The sequence below is a fragment of the Cervus canadensis genome, chromosome 1, assembly GCF_019320065.1.
Source record: "Cervus canadensis isolate Bull #8, Minnesota chromosome 1, ASM1932006v1, whole genome shotgun sequence".
Taxonomy (NCBI): domain Eukaryota; kingdom Metazoa; phylum Chordata; class Mammalia; order Artiodactyla; family Cervidae; genus Cervus; species Cervus canadensis.
In genome coordinates, this window is record NC_057386.1 from 125627583 (window position 1) to 125642354 (window position 14772).

The 14772-nt window shown below is 50.6% G+C and overlaps 1 protein-coding gene across 5 annotated transcripts in view; it reads right to left on the minus strand.

Annotated features, from left to right (window-relative positions):
• Positions 1-5744: 5744 nt before the first annotated feature.
• The window catches only part of ABCB9 (ATP binding cassette subfamily B member 9), a 37018-nt gene continuing 27990 nt past the window's right edge, over positions 5745-14772 (minus strand). For 3 of the 5 annotated variants that reach the window (XM_043441939.1, XM_043441931.1, XM_043441921.1), the window contains 6 exons: positions 14281-14469; positions 13614-13787; positions 10911-11070; positions 9180-9316; positions 8682-8769; positions 5745-6986 (listed from right to left, as the gene is read on the minus strand). In XM_043441939.1, coding sequence (XP_043297874.1) covers positions 6790-6986; positions 8682-8769; positions 9180-9316; positions 10911-11070; positions 13614-13787; positions 14281-14469 — 945 coding nt within the window. In that variant the 3' untranslated portion in view covers positions 5745-6789. Of the gene's footprint in view, positions 6987-8681; positions 8868-9179; positions 9317-10910; positions 11071-13613; positions 13788-14280; positions 14470-14772 lie in introns of those variants that run through there. The other 2 variants (XM_043441945.1, XM_043441956.1) reach the window with 2 other exon arrangements.

Sequence of the window (14772 nt, forward strand, 5' to 3'; positions counted from 1 at the left end):
AAGACTGAAGATTCTTCATGTTGCAACTAAGGCCTGGCACAGCCAATTAAAAATAAGTAAATATTACAAAAGAACAGGAATTTCAAGATGGTGGCCACAGAACTTTGAACTAAACGTGGGGCCCTTCTGAGCACAGAGGCCCTGTGTGACTATCTGGGCTTCATGACACCCCTTGCCCCCCACCACCCACCCCTTGAAGCCTGGGCTGCCTCTACCCTCTCACGGGCCCCAGATCCTCACACCAGGATTAAGCCTGCTCGGGGCCTCCACAGCCCCCCAGCTTGTCTCTGTTGTCTCCTTCTTGCTTGTATCTTTGCCCATTTCCTCTCCAGATGGTGCTTTTCCTGAGGGTCCCACTGCCATGCTTTCCCCTGACTGCCTAGTGTAGGGCCTGGAACAGAGGAAGGCAGCTGTATTTGCTAAATGAATTTAATACAGAAAAAGTCAGCTTCAAAAATCATGGCTCTCTACTTTCTACCCACTAGGAAGTCTGTAATTTAAAATAAATAAATAGGGGGACGGACCTCCCTGGTGGCCCAGCGGTTTAGGCTTCATTTAAACCACCATTTAAACAACCAATGAAGGGGGTGCAGGTTCAATCCTTGGTTGGGGAGTTAAGATCCTATATGCCTTGTGGGCAAAAACTAAAAGATAAAATGGAAGCAATATTGTAACAAATTCAATAAAGATTCAAAAAAATTTTTTAAATATAACCAAAAAATAACAGAAAATAACAAGTGTTGGTGAGAATGTGTTGAAATTGGACCCTCATACTTTGCTGTTGGGAATGTAAAATGGTGCAGCCACTGTGGAAGATGGCGTGGTGATTTCTTAAAGTGAAACTCTCTTAAACACAGAGTGATCATATGACCCAGCAATTCTACTCCTAAGTATAAACCTCAGAGAATCAAAAACATGTCCACACAAAAAAGTGTTCATAGCAGCACTGTCCACAGTAGTCAAAATGTGAAAATAACCCAAGTGTTCATCAGTGGATGGGTGGATAAACAGAATAAACAGAATGGGTTCCATCCATACAATGGAATATTATTCAGCCATAAAAAGGAATGAAGCACCGATATAGGCATAGATAGACATAGACACAGATGAACCATGAAAACATGATGCTGAAAGAAGTCAGACAGAAAAGGCCACAATGTCTACAATTCCATTTATATGAAGTGTCCAGAACAGGCAAATTTACAGAGACAGAATGCAGACTAATAGTTGCTAGGGTCTGAGGGAGGTGGGGGAATGGAGGATGACAGTTAATGGGGACCTGGTTTTTTTGGGGGGAACGGTGATAAAAATGTCCTGGAAAGAGATAATGGTGATGGTTGTACCACATTGTCAATGTACTAAATGTCATTAGTGGTAAATGTTATGCATATTTTATCTTGATAAAAACAATCTTAAAAAACCTATCTTTGAATTGAATTGAATTTTAGAACAGAAAAAGGACACAGTGGGAAAACTGGGGAAATCCAAAAAAAGCTTGGCATTTCACTGCCAGTGCCACGCCTGTGTAGGCTTCTTAGTCGTGACAAACGTGTCCCAGTCATGTGAGATGTTAACACAAGGCAAAGCCGGGCGAGCTTTGCCTCTATGTACAAAGCTGCTATATATACAGGAACGCCCTCTACCATCACTGCAACTTTTCTGCAAAACTAAAATGATTCCAAAATGAAACATTTATTCTTGAAAATCATATGTAACTTCCAGAAAAGGGCTTGCTTGGTCTCCAGAAGGTTCTTTGTCTGGCTAGGGCCCATGCTGGGGTTCAGATTTGCAATTTAGGGAGCTGGAGCTGACTTCAGCCTGGGAGAGGGAGAAGAATCTGGAATTCCCAGGCCAGGAGAGAGGGATGAAGCGAAGAGAGAGGGATAGGGGAGGAGGGAAGGAGGAGTCTGGGCAGGAATGGGGTTGGGCTGGGGGGATGCCCCATGGAAGCGTCTTGCTGTGGAAACTCCAAGAACTTTGGAGAACAGGAATGTCGAGCACAGAGGTTGCTAATGGATAACCCACAGTCCAAAGGCTAGGGAGGTGTTATATTTACCCTTGGTTTTGTAAACGTAATTGAGCCGATCTATAAAAAGCAGTCAATCTCACATGACAATTGGAAAGTTCCAACTTCTCTGGAAACATCTGAAAATCTGCTAATTCGAGGCCACCTTTCTCTATGTCCTCAGGTCTGGAGCTGAGTCCCAGCCATCCCCTTTATTTAATTTTAAATTTATTGATTTGTGGCTGTGTCAGTTTTGTTAGTTTTGGTATGCAGGATCTTTAATTGTGGTGAACAGGCTATTCCTTAGTCATGGAACACGGGCTTAGTTCCCCGACCAGGGACCAAACCCACATCCCCTGCATCAGGAGGCAGATTCTTAACCACTGGACCACCAGGGAAGTCCCCTGGCCATCCTCTTTAAAGGAGTGTGAGCTCTCCTGTTTGCCACGATCCCCACCATCCCCTATGGTCACCAATTATGGCAAGAATAATAAAGAATCTACCTGCCAATGCAGGAGATGTGGGTTTGATCCCTGGGTTGGGAAGATCCCCTGGAGAAGGAAATGACAACCCGCTCCAGTATTCCTGCCTGGGAGAATCCCATGGACAGAGGAGCCTGGCAGGCTACAGTCCATGGGGTCGCAAAGAGTTGGACACAACTTAGCAACTAAACAGCAACAACTGACACTTCAGTTACCACTTATCTTCAAGCTTGCACCATATTTTACGGACTAATTGAACAGATTTTCTCTGTACTACGTCAAAAGTGGAAAAGCAAAAGAGAAATCAAGGCATTGTCTGATTTTTATTATATCCAGCTGGCTTCACTCACCTATGATACCTACCTGGCTCCTGGAGGGACTCAGGTTTAAGAACTCAAGTCTCGTGTTTGATTGGCAGCTCTCCCTTGCAGGTCAACCTACCCGCCCCAATCCACACCCTTAAGTCTTCATGCTCACAGGTGTTGTGTGGTTGGGATCAAACATACACATTCTTCTTGGGTGTGAATCCTGGTTCTAGTCTTTACTAGCTGGGTGGTCTTGGGCAGGTCGCTTAACCTCTCTGTGCCTCAGTTTCCCCATCTGTAAAGCAGGGATGATGCTGTACCTACCTTTCAGAGGTTTTATGAGGATTAAGTGATGCAGCTCATGTAAAAAATGCACACCTGTGCCTGGAACAGAACAAAAGAGGCAGAGATTTCAGGGGGTGATGACTGCTGTGATGATAACAGATCAGGGTGACCAGGGAAAACGCCACACTCAGTACCTGCTGAGGAGGAGGGGACACATGAGCTGAGAGAGAAATGAGAAAGAATCATCTGGGAACCCAGGGGGAGGAACAGTGTGTCAGGGAGAAGGAACAGGCAGTGTAAAGGCTCAGAGGCAAGAATGAGCTTGACTCGCTCAAGGAGAAGGAAGAAGGGCTGTGTGGCTGGAGAGGCGCTACTGGAAGGCAGGCAGAGGCCACAGGGAGGTGTTTGCACCTGATGCGCTGAGACGCCCTGGAGGGTTCTCAGCACTGAGTCCAGGATCTGATTGACGGAGGGACACGTGAACCTGGCAGCAGCAGGCTGGTCCAGTCCGAAGCCTCGGCTTCCAGTCCCATGATCCCTGTCACAACCAGCCTGACTCAAGCCTGTCCTTGCCCTCTGAGCACTGAAACCCCCTACCCCCAAACCAAACAGGAAGTCTTGAGGTGGCCCTGGGCCAGGGCAGGGGCCCCCGGGATGGGGCAGAGTAGGGGATGCAAAAACCATGTGAAAGAAGGCTGCAAGGTGTGTGCTACTTAGTCATGTCCAACTCTTTGCAACTCCATGGACTGTAGCCTGCCAGGCTCCTCTGTCCATGGGATTTCCCAGGAAAGAATACTGGAGTGAGTTGCCATGCCCTCCTCCAGGGGATCTTCCCAACCCAGGGATCAAACCCCAGTCTCCTGTGGCTCCTGCATTGCAGGTGGATCCTTTACCACTGAGCCACCGGGAAAGCCCAAAGGCTGCAAGTTTCCCCCTAAAAACATCCATGTCAAATCCCTGGAACCGTGAGAGTGACCTTACTTGGAAAAAGGGTCTTTGGTTCAGAATCTCAACGTGAGATGATTCTGGATAATTCACATGGGCTCATAATCCAACATCAAATGTCCTTACAAGAGAAAGGCAGAGGGAGATTCGAGACACATGGAGAAGAAGGCCGGGTGATGACGGAGGCAGAGACTGGAGGGAGGCAGCCACACGCCAGGAACCCCTGGAGCCACCAGAAGTAGGAAGGACCCTCCCCTAGAGCCTTCAGAAGGAGCTCAGTTCTGTCGACCCTTGGGTGTCAGGCTTCTGGCCTCCAGGTCTGGGAAAGATGTGTTTCTGTTGCTTTAAGGCACCTGGTTGTGGTCACTGGTTACAGAAGCCACAGGAAACCAGCACGCCCTCCTCCAAGGGCCCCCACCTTCCTAGGCAAGAGGTTCAATTTCTCTTTCCACCCTTGCGACACATCCCCCATTACAGGTGAGAACACTGAGGCCCAGAGAGGGGAAGCTCCTTACAGTTGTCTCAGCCTTCCTCCTGCTTGAATTGAGCTCACCTGTGCATCTTGTTGTTGCGCAAACTCCGGGAGATAGTGAAGGACAAGGAAGCCTGGCGTGCTGCAGTCCTTGGGGTTGCAGAGTCAGACATGACTGAGCAACTGAACATGTACCTTGATGGGTTTTCACAGCATTTTAAATTTTGTGTTTATTTTTATCATGGAATAGTAAGCATAGCAAAAAGAGTCCAGATAACATAATGCCCTGAAACTTTTTCATTCCCTGCTCTTGGCGAGGTGGGGTGGGGTGGGTGGATGGGGTGGGGGCTTAGCTGTGGGGTCTTGGCTGTGTAGTGTAGGATAAATCAATTAACCCCTCTGAGCTTCAGATTCCTCAACTTAAGAATGGGGAGAGAATTGGTTGTTGTGAGGATTAAATGAGATCAGATGCTAAGCACCCGGTATCTCTCCAATTCCACCTGAAACCCCAGCCTGGGCCTGAGCTGGTTCTTGCTGGGGGATCCCGCTCTCAGGTTCACGATGGCTTCTTCAGGGAGGGAGGGTCCTGGATAAATAAGATGCTCAAGGGAGGTCCAAGCCCCTGAAGGCAAGCAGGGGACTCAGCTGGCCCACAGTCTGGGCCTCAGGCCTCGATTTATTTGGCAGGAAAATGGATACACGGCAGACATGGAGCTGGTGTATGTAGTGTGACTTCACCGGTTGTTAAAATACTCAAATACTTCCATACCTGTTGGTAAAAGCCACTGCCCCAGTCCCGCTCCCGGGACCCCAGACTTCCACACAATTCAGCAAGTAAGAACTACCAGCAGGAGGTCTTCCTGGGTCCAGTTCTAAGCCTCCCTTCTGATCAAGCTGTACTGCTGGGTAATATATCTTGGTGCCATGGGCTGGTGAGCGTAGGGTGCTCTGTCCCTGATGGAAAAAAACAGGTGGCATTTGCTGGGTTTCGGCTTTCCCAGGAGGCACAGAGGATCCTGGGGGTTTAGTGGAGACCAGTTTGTTATCCTGCACAAGCCCCATGGAGACAGATGGATGGACGCGAATGTCTGCGCTGGGGGTCCTGGGAATGTGAAGGGCACCTGGACACTGGATGCGGGGAGGCCCTAGACCACCCAGAGTCTCTCCACAATTACACCAGGCAGAGCCTGATGGAGAAACCTAACCAGGCGATGAGGCAGATGGCCCAGAAAGAGGTCAGAGGTCAGGGGTGAGAGGTAGTATACTTTATTGACCGGGTTCTCCCAACATCTCGCAACCCCACTACAAAGCCAGACCTGGGCTTTGCCAGCGTCCCGTGCACCGGACTCCTAGACGTCCAGAGCGCCTCAGAACGGCAGAGCGGCAGGGTGGATGTGGGGAGGGGGCTGCCAGCCAGGGGAGAGGGCGCGGGGAGGGGCAAGCCAGCGGGAGGGGCTCAAGCTGGGCGCTGGGCCGGGGACCCCCCGAGGCTCCGCCAGGCCTGGCCAGCCCCTCACTCCCCTAGTTAAGGTTTGTAGTGGTTCACAGTGAGACTGGCTTAGATTTGGAGGGTGATGGGCAGGCAGGCGCCTTCCACTCCCCACCCACCATTGGCCTGACTCACAAAGTTGGGAAGAGGGCAAGACAGGAAGTCTCCCCACCCCGCCGTGTTCCCACCACCACAGGGCCTGGGAAGCCCCTTCTCTCCAGGGGCAAACAGCAGAGGCCCAGTTCTCCCTGACATCCCCCCAGGCTCTTAGGGGGGAGGGTCATTTACTCCCGGCTCAGAAGTGTCCAGAACATCTCAGGGACCTTGCCCATCATTACTCCCAATTAGAAAAATGTTTTTGAAATCTAGGAGTTGATGGGGGCCATTGAACCAAGCAGTAAAAAAACCTGGTTAAGACCTTGGTTTAAAAAGGTAGTTCTACCTTCGCCTAGAAGCTTCAGGAGACCAGCCCGAGAGACCAGTGGTATCTCCGTGCCCAGACTGGCAGGGGTGGCTCATGGCAGCAGGGGGCCGGTGGTGGCCCGGGAAACAGGGCAGGGACCCGGGGAAGAGATGCAGGAAGCGGTGACTCGCGGGGCAGGGCAGCTGGCCCTCCCCCTCCAGTGCCGTGGGCTTGGGCTCAGAGGGCAGCGGGGGTGGCCGTGATGGGGGAACCCCGTGGGCAACTCTGCCGGGCCGGCTCCGGGGCCTCTGCCCCACCAGGAGAGGCGGGGCCCTGCGGTCAGGCCTTGTGACTGACGTTGGCCGGCGGCTCCCTGTGGCCGGCTGTGTAGTCCGCGGCGGGCTCAAGCCCCAGCATCTGCCGCTGCACCAGCCTGGCGTAGAGGCCGCCCTGGGCCAGCAGCTGCTGGTGTGTGCCCTGCTGCACCACGCGGCCCTTGTCGAGCACCACGATGAGGTGCGCCCGCTCCACCGTGCTCAGCCGGTGCGCGATGATGAGCACCGTGTGTTTCCGCAGGTTGCCGTGGATGGCCTGCTGGATCTGCGGACACAGGAGGGCACCGACTCACACGCCGCTGCCGCCGCCGCCCACCACCCCACCCAGGCCTGGCTCAGATCCCGGGTCCACCACATCCCACGGACGCTCAGCCCCTCTGGGGCTTCTTTGCCTGTAAAGCCAGGGCTTGCGCAGGACCTGCTTCCTGAGTTTTATGTCCTTGGGGGACAGAGCTCAGAGCCTGACACGGGGCAGCACTCCGTGAATGATGGAAGGGCGCGACATGGTCTTCCCCTAACCTTGGCCTTGGCTAATGGTCTCACCGTCAGCCTCAGAGCCAACAAAACCAGCATCACCTGCTTCCTCCATCCTTCCCTCACCCCACAAATCTGACTCATCAGCAAATCCTGTCGCCCCATCTCCCCAGGGTCTCTCTGCTCCATTTTTCCACCTCTGCCACCGTTCCTTTTCGCTTGGATCCCGGCAACTTTCCTGACCCGCTCCCCACGTGGATTTAATACTTTTAATCAGTTCTTGTTGAACTCGTGCTCCAAGCCCTCCAAGAGCTTCTAGTCCTATTTAGGATAAAACCCAAACTCCTGGGGGGAATTTTTGGGCCATGAAACTCTTCTGCATAACATGACATCCTGTGTTTGTTAACACTCATAGAATTCACAATACAAACGGACCCGAGACCTGAATGGTGACCTTGAGTTAATAACAATGCACTAATACCAATTTTCAATGGGAACTAATATACTGCTAATGTAATATGTTAATAACAGGTGACACTGTTTGAGGGGAGGAGTATATACAGGAACTCTGTACTTTCTGCCCAATTTTCTTTAAATGTAAACCTCTAAAAAAAAAAAAAAAAAAAATCCAAACCCCTTCCCAGGGCCTGAACAGCTGGTGTACCCACAATGACTCTGTCCCGATCTCACCATGCCCGACCCCCACCATCAACCATGCTGACCTTGGGGGGTTGGCTGTGGACCTGCTCTGAGCCTTTGCCCACATTGCCCCTCTTCCCAGACCCCCCTGACTGGCTCCTTTCCCTTCTGGTCTCAGTTCAATAGCTACTTGATGACCCTGGTTCTGCACATGAATTCTGGGCAGGTGTGACCCCATGTGAATCCTGCACTAAGCCACATTCCAGCAGGGCTCCGGCAGGGGCAAAGCCTTGTCCCTGGGATGACCCCAGCCCCTAAACGCCGCCAGGAGAACTGAGTGTCCTAACCGACACGTGCCGGGCGGCGGGTGGCTGAGCTCCCTTTCTTAGAGCACTTACCAAAAGGGGCTTAGAGTTGTCACACCTTCCTCTGTCTCCTGGAGATACACATGCAAATCTCCTAAAGCTCAGGAATGTCTCTCTCTGTCATCCCTTTGAAATGTAATCATCGGAAGGATGGGGCCCCATCTCCCAGACTCGGTGGGAGACAGGAATCCTAATTCGAGTGGTTGCCAACTGTCCGCCAGCTCCCAGCCCTTTGTGAGTCTCCCCTGACCCCTGCTTCCCCCCCTTTCCTACGTCCTCAATCTCCCTTTGAAATGGCTGCCCCATCACCATCATAACCCCTGCACAAATCCTAGACAGACCTCAGCTCTTTTCCCTGCTTTCTTAGCTACTGGATAAAATGTGTTTTCCCAGCTTTAACTAATGGCCAGCCATGTTTCTCAAACTCTCCATCATAAGACTGTTTCATTTTCTACACAGTACAGGCCCCAGGGCACACTCACCCTTGTCTCCTTGTGATCTGTCTCTCACCCTGGACTGGAAACACCTTGGGGGCAGGGGCCAATGTGACCCTGGCATCCAGAACAGCGCCTGGTGCCCGGAAGGCGGGCATTAAATACCGTGTGATAAATGAATGGTTCCATGGCAAGATGGGGGTAGATAAGTCCGCTTCAAATACACTGTGGGCCCTGCTTTACCAATGACATGAGAGTTGGAGTAAGAGAGACACTCAGGTTATGAGCTCCAGGGCGAAGCTCCTAATCCAGAGCCCATATCTCCTGACTCGAACCCAAGTGCATTTGGTTTCAACACCTAGAGCCCTGAGGCTGGGCTGAGTAACCACGCCCTGGGTCTCCTCCATCCCCTCTCTCTGCCCTCAGCTCCAGAACACCCTAATCCAGGAAGCTGATGGCCTGGGAGGGTCCCCACAGCTACCCTGAGCCCTTCCCAGCACCTTTCACCCGCCCTGCTCCAGCATCACCCGCCACCCCGCAACTCACCAGATACTCGCTCTCCGCATCCAGGGCGCTGGTGGCTTCGTCCAGGATGAGAACGGGTGGGTTCCGCACCAGAGCCCGGGCCATGGCCACCCGCTGCTTCTGGCCCCCCGACAGCTGGGCACCCTTCTCCCCTGTCTCTGCGGGGCGGAGGCACAGGTGCAAGTGAATGGGAGGGGAGGCCGGGTGGCCCGCGGGGAAGGACGAGCAGCCCCTGCCTCTCCTTTCCCTTCTGCCAAGGGAGCTCTGCTCCCCGGGAAAGGTGGGGTTGACAGGGCCACCGGCTGGAAACCTCATGGAACAATGCTCCTCCTTCCTGGTCATAAGGGGCACGCAAATTATGACTGTGTGCGGCTGGTACCAAGATGCCAACTTTTACCTGTGAATCTGGCAAGACTCCAAACGTTTGAGAACAGTGTGCTGGGGTGGCTGAGGGCAAAGGGCACCCCGAGTCTCCCTGGGGTGCAGCTGCTGAGACCCCTGTGTGTCGGGTTGTGCTGCGTGAGTGCACAGGCCACAGTTACAGACACACAACCCCTGGACCAGCAAACCCACTTCTGGGAATATTTCCTGCTCATTTACTTGCACTGTGACTCACAGCACTGTTAACTGAAAACGACAAAACCCCCAAACCAAAAAAATAATACAAACTGTCTATCAATGGGAAACTGAGGAAATCAGTTATTTTTGAGGAAAGTATTATAAAGCCACACAATAGAATACTGTGCAGTAGCTAAAAAAAAAAGTAGCTTTCTAGGTATCAATATGGAAAAAAAAAGGTATCATTTAAAAAAACCAGGTGCAGAAAATAAGGTACTGTGTTTTTTTTTTTTTTCTGTAGATGGGTGGGAGGAACTAAAAACACACACTCATATTTGCATAAAGAAACTCCAAGATGACATGTAAGAAATTAATGAAAGAAGCTTTGGTGGGGGCCGGAGGGAACTGGTAGTGAAGACTGGGATGAAATGAAACTTTTCACTGGACATGGTTAGGTCTACTCTTTTAGTCTTGAACTATGTGAATAGCCCCACTGCAAGAGTTAAAATTTTAAAATACGTTAAATCAAATCTATAAGTTAATATATTGTTCAATTCATTAAATTAAAATACTTATTCACATAAAGTAACTATAAATAATATATATACCATTTTAAAATAATTATGTTTTGGAACTAACTAATAATTATGTTTTGGAGGTGGTGGTTTTAAAGCACTGTGAATGTACTAAGTGCCACTGAAGTGTTCGATTTATTTATTTATTTTTGGCTGCACTACAAGGCATGTGGGATCTCAGTTCCCTGACCAGGGATCAAACCCATGCGCCCTGCAGTGGAAGCACAGAATCTTAACCACTGGGACCACTAGGGAAGTCCCTGAATTGTTCACTTTAAAATAGTTAAGTTTAGGGACTTCCCTGTAGTCCAGTGGTTAAGAATCTGCCTTGTGATGCAGGGGATGTGGGTTTGATCCTTGGTTGGGGAACTAAGATCCCACATGCCGTGGGGTGACTAAGCTTGAGAGCCACAACAAAAGTTCCCAAGTATTGCAACCAAGACTCAATGCAGCCAAATAAATAAATAGATAAATATTTTAAAACACCTAAGTTTATGTTACGTGGATTTCACCTGAAATAATAAACAGTAGCTGGCAGAGGGCAACACATAACTCAGAGGGTTGAATCCCTGAGGATGGACCTCCGGGCACAGTGGAGGCGATGCTCTGGGCCCTGTACCTGTATTGTAGCCGTCCTGCAGCTCCATGATGAAGCCGTGGGCGTTGGCCTTCTGGGCAGCCTCCACCACTGTCTCGAAGGGCACAGTGGGCAGGCCATAGGAGATGTTGTCTGTGATGGAGCGGGCGAACAACACTGGCTCCTGGCTCACCAGGGAGATCTGTGGAGGAGGAAGGATGGGGCATGGGAGGCCAGGAACGCATCAGTCCAGCTGTCACCAGGAACCTCACCAGCCCCAGGCCTGGCTGATGCCTGGGGCCTCAAGTCTGAAATCTGATCAGGGCCCATGGCTGGCTGCTGCATCCAGTGGCCTCTCTTCTTTCTAAACAGTGGAGTCCACTTTCTGCACAAGCCCTCAGCCTCCCTGACAAACACACTGGGGGCCCCCCTAAGCTTGCCGCTCCGGGCTCAGCCAAGTTCCCTGACCTCCGAGACAGAGCTCATTGGCTGCCTCTGACCTGGAAGAAAAGAGTGAGAGAGTGTGGAGTGTGACTCTGTGAGTCTGTCCATGGCAAGAAGCAAGAGGCCAGAGCAGGCCGAGGCCACAGGGACCGCCCTGGTTGATGCCCCCTCCCTTCTAGAGACCAACAGAAAGGCGCTATTGTCTCAGGGTCCCAGCTTTAGGAATTTGTATGTAGTTGGAGGATGTCATTACAATATTGTAAACAGCAAAAAAGGAAAAAGAAAAGAAAATCTAATTGTCCATAAATTGAGGATTGATTAAATTATTACGGTGCACCTATAAAATCAAGCTGCAATATATATCACGATTCTATTTTTGTTTTAAAAAAGTGTACATGCCTTTATATATTGTTGCTGCTGCTGTTTAGTTGCTAAGCCATGTCCGACTCTTTTCGACCCCATGGACTGTAGCCCACCAGGCTCCTTTGTCTATGGGATTTTCCAGGCAAGAATAATAGAGTGCATTGCCATTTTCAGGTGCCATCTTCACCTGAGGATCTTCCCGACTCAGGGATTGAATCCGTGTCTCCTGTGACTCCTATATTACAGGCAGATTCTTTCCCGCTGAGCTATCAGGGAAGCCTTTATATGTAGATATGTTTACATAAAGATGGGAAACACGTTGGAAAGGAAAGGATGTTGACTAAACTGATAATGCTGGATCGTGCCATGGGGTGGAATTCAAAAGGTGAGGTGGAGGGAATTCTCACGTGTTTGTTATAAAATTCTCTGAATATATGGGAATATAGTTAGATGGTTGAGTTCTACTGCTTTGGGTTTACGAAAATTACAAATTTAAACAGAGGATACTCACAAAAGAGGAAATCCAAAACTCCAAGAAACATATGAAAAAGGACTTAAATCTTTAGTCACCAGGAAAATGCAAAAGACCTCAATGAACTACCTCTAGATACTCACCAACTGGTTACAGATACTAGATACTTATCTGAGATTAAGTATCTGAGCATGTTAACTATTGCAAAGCTTGAACAGCTCTGTCCAGGAGCCACTTCAAGAACTCTGACCTGGGACCACTTCTTCACCATCTACCCATGGTTATATACACATGAGTGGGAAGATGTCACAATCTGTGGCCTCCACCAGCATCTACAGCTAGCTGGAAGTTCTGGAATCTCTGTACCAACCCAGTCTGTCACATAACTTAGTGTCTGTAGATGATGTAAAGGGTGTCTGCTTAGAAGCTGGTGTTTCCTGTGTAATGTGCAACCTGAACAACCATCCAGGGCATCCATCCCTGCTCTTAAACCAGCTCAGAATCAGATGTTGAGTGCACCTGAGAAGGTTACCAAAAACTGTAAGGTCATGAATAGCCTCCTTTAAGTACTGGAGATAATTTAAATGTGGAAAACCTGAACTCTCATTCCCTGCTGGTGGGACTGTAAAGTTAAAAAAAGAAAAATGTAAACCACCTTAATGGCAGGAATTACTAGAGCTGAGAATACACATCCCCCCTGGGAGAACCTACCCACCTGTGCATACCAGGACACACAGTATCAGTGCTGTCCATATCAATATTGTTGCTAATATTAGAAAAACAGGAAACACCCCCAACTATCCATCAAGAAACAGAATGTGTAAATGGACTGTGACATGTTTACACAGGGGATTAGCTCCCAGCAATGAAAATGAAGGAACTACAAACACAGCCTCAACCTGGAAAACTCACAAATAACGCTGAGTGGAGGAAACAAGACACAAAGAATACACATGTTATGACTCCAGTCAGATGAAGTTCAAAACTAGCAAAACACAGCTGCGTTGTCTGGGGAGGCACGCAGCGATGGGAGGAACAAAAGAAAAGCAAGAAAATGATGATTATGAAAGTTGGGTGAGATGGCGCTTCTTGGGAGAAAAAGAAGGGGCACATGGAGTGGGGTGGGGGGGGCACTTCTGGAGTGCTGGAATGTTCTATTTCTTGAACTGGGTGGTGTTACTTTGGTGGTAATCCCTTTTTTAAAAAAATATATAGTTTATTTATTTTATTTGGTTGCACTGGGTCTTAGTGACAGCATGTGGGATCTAGTTTCCTGACCAGGCATCAAACCTGGGCCCCCTCCTTGGGAGCACAGAGTCTTAGCCACTGGACCACCCGGGAAATCCCAGTGATAATCCTTTGAACTGTGTGTGTATCCTGCGCCCTCTCACCTGCATCTGTTAGTACTCGCGAGAGAAGGTCAAACGGAAAGGGCGAAGGAGGGCGGCAAAGGCCCGTGCACCTACCACGCGGTGTAAGTACTTGTGGTCATAGGCGCCAATGGGCTTCCCGTCCAGCAGCACCTGGCCCCCCTCCAAGGGGTAGAAGTTCTCCAGGATGTTGACGCACGAGCTTTTCCCACTGCCCGACGGCCCCACAAGTGCAGTCACCTTTCCTGGGGACAGGCTGAAGGACACGTTCTGCAAGGAACACGCAGACATAAGGCGGGGCCGCAGGCTCACTCAGAGGCTCTGGTTGTAGAGGCCCCAGGCACCCTTCCCAGCCTGCCCCACTGCCGCAGCCCCCAGAAGGCTCTCCTTTCTAGGCCTTGACAGCACTTTTATTCTTGTCTCCTTTGCCTGGAATGTTCTCGCTGCTGAGAGCCATTGGCTGGCTCCTGCTCCTTGTTTAGGTCTGAGATCAAAAATCTCCTCCCCCGAGAAGCCCTCTTGGACTATTAATACCATCTCTGCAGACTACCCCGATTTATTGCCTTCCTAGCACTTCTCCTGGAATCCTTTTGTTAACGCTCTGCCTTCCCCAGCTAGAGCCCAACTCCAGGAGTGGAGGCACTCTGCTTTTCGTATTCTTGGCTGCACTGCCATGGCCTGGCCTGTAGGAGGTGCGAGAGAGATGGGAGGAGGGAAAGGATGATGGGAGGTGGTGGTGGGGGGGTCTCAGGCCCTCTCTCACCTGCAAGACTTGGGTGTGGGGCCGAGTGCGGTAGGTGAAGGTCACGTTCTCAAAGTCCACCCGGCCCTCCAGGTGGTCAGGGGCCAAGCTCCCGTCGTGCACCATGGTCGGCTGCCGGTCAATGAACTCGAACACCTTCTCGGCGGCCCCTACTCCCTGCATCAGGCCGCTGTAGACAGAGCCCACAGACTGGGGGGGGAGGAGAAACACGTTCCTGACCCACTGACACCCCAATCCTAGGTCCCCCCTCCGTGGTGCCAGAGGGATGAAGGGGGTGCAGAGACAGCAAGGACACAGCAGCAGTTCTGGGGGCGGGGCACGGTCACAGGAGGCCGGCGGAGCCCCGCCTGCTGGTACAGCAGACCAGGACGATAATGCAAAAACCAGAGAGAGCGATGAAAAATACTGATGCTTTATGTGTTACAGCTAAACCTCACCACTGCCCAGCAGGGTAGGTGTTATCACCCCCTTAGAAGAAGATATACTATACAT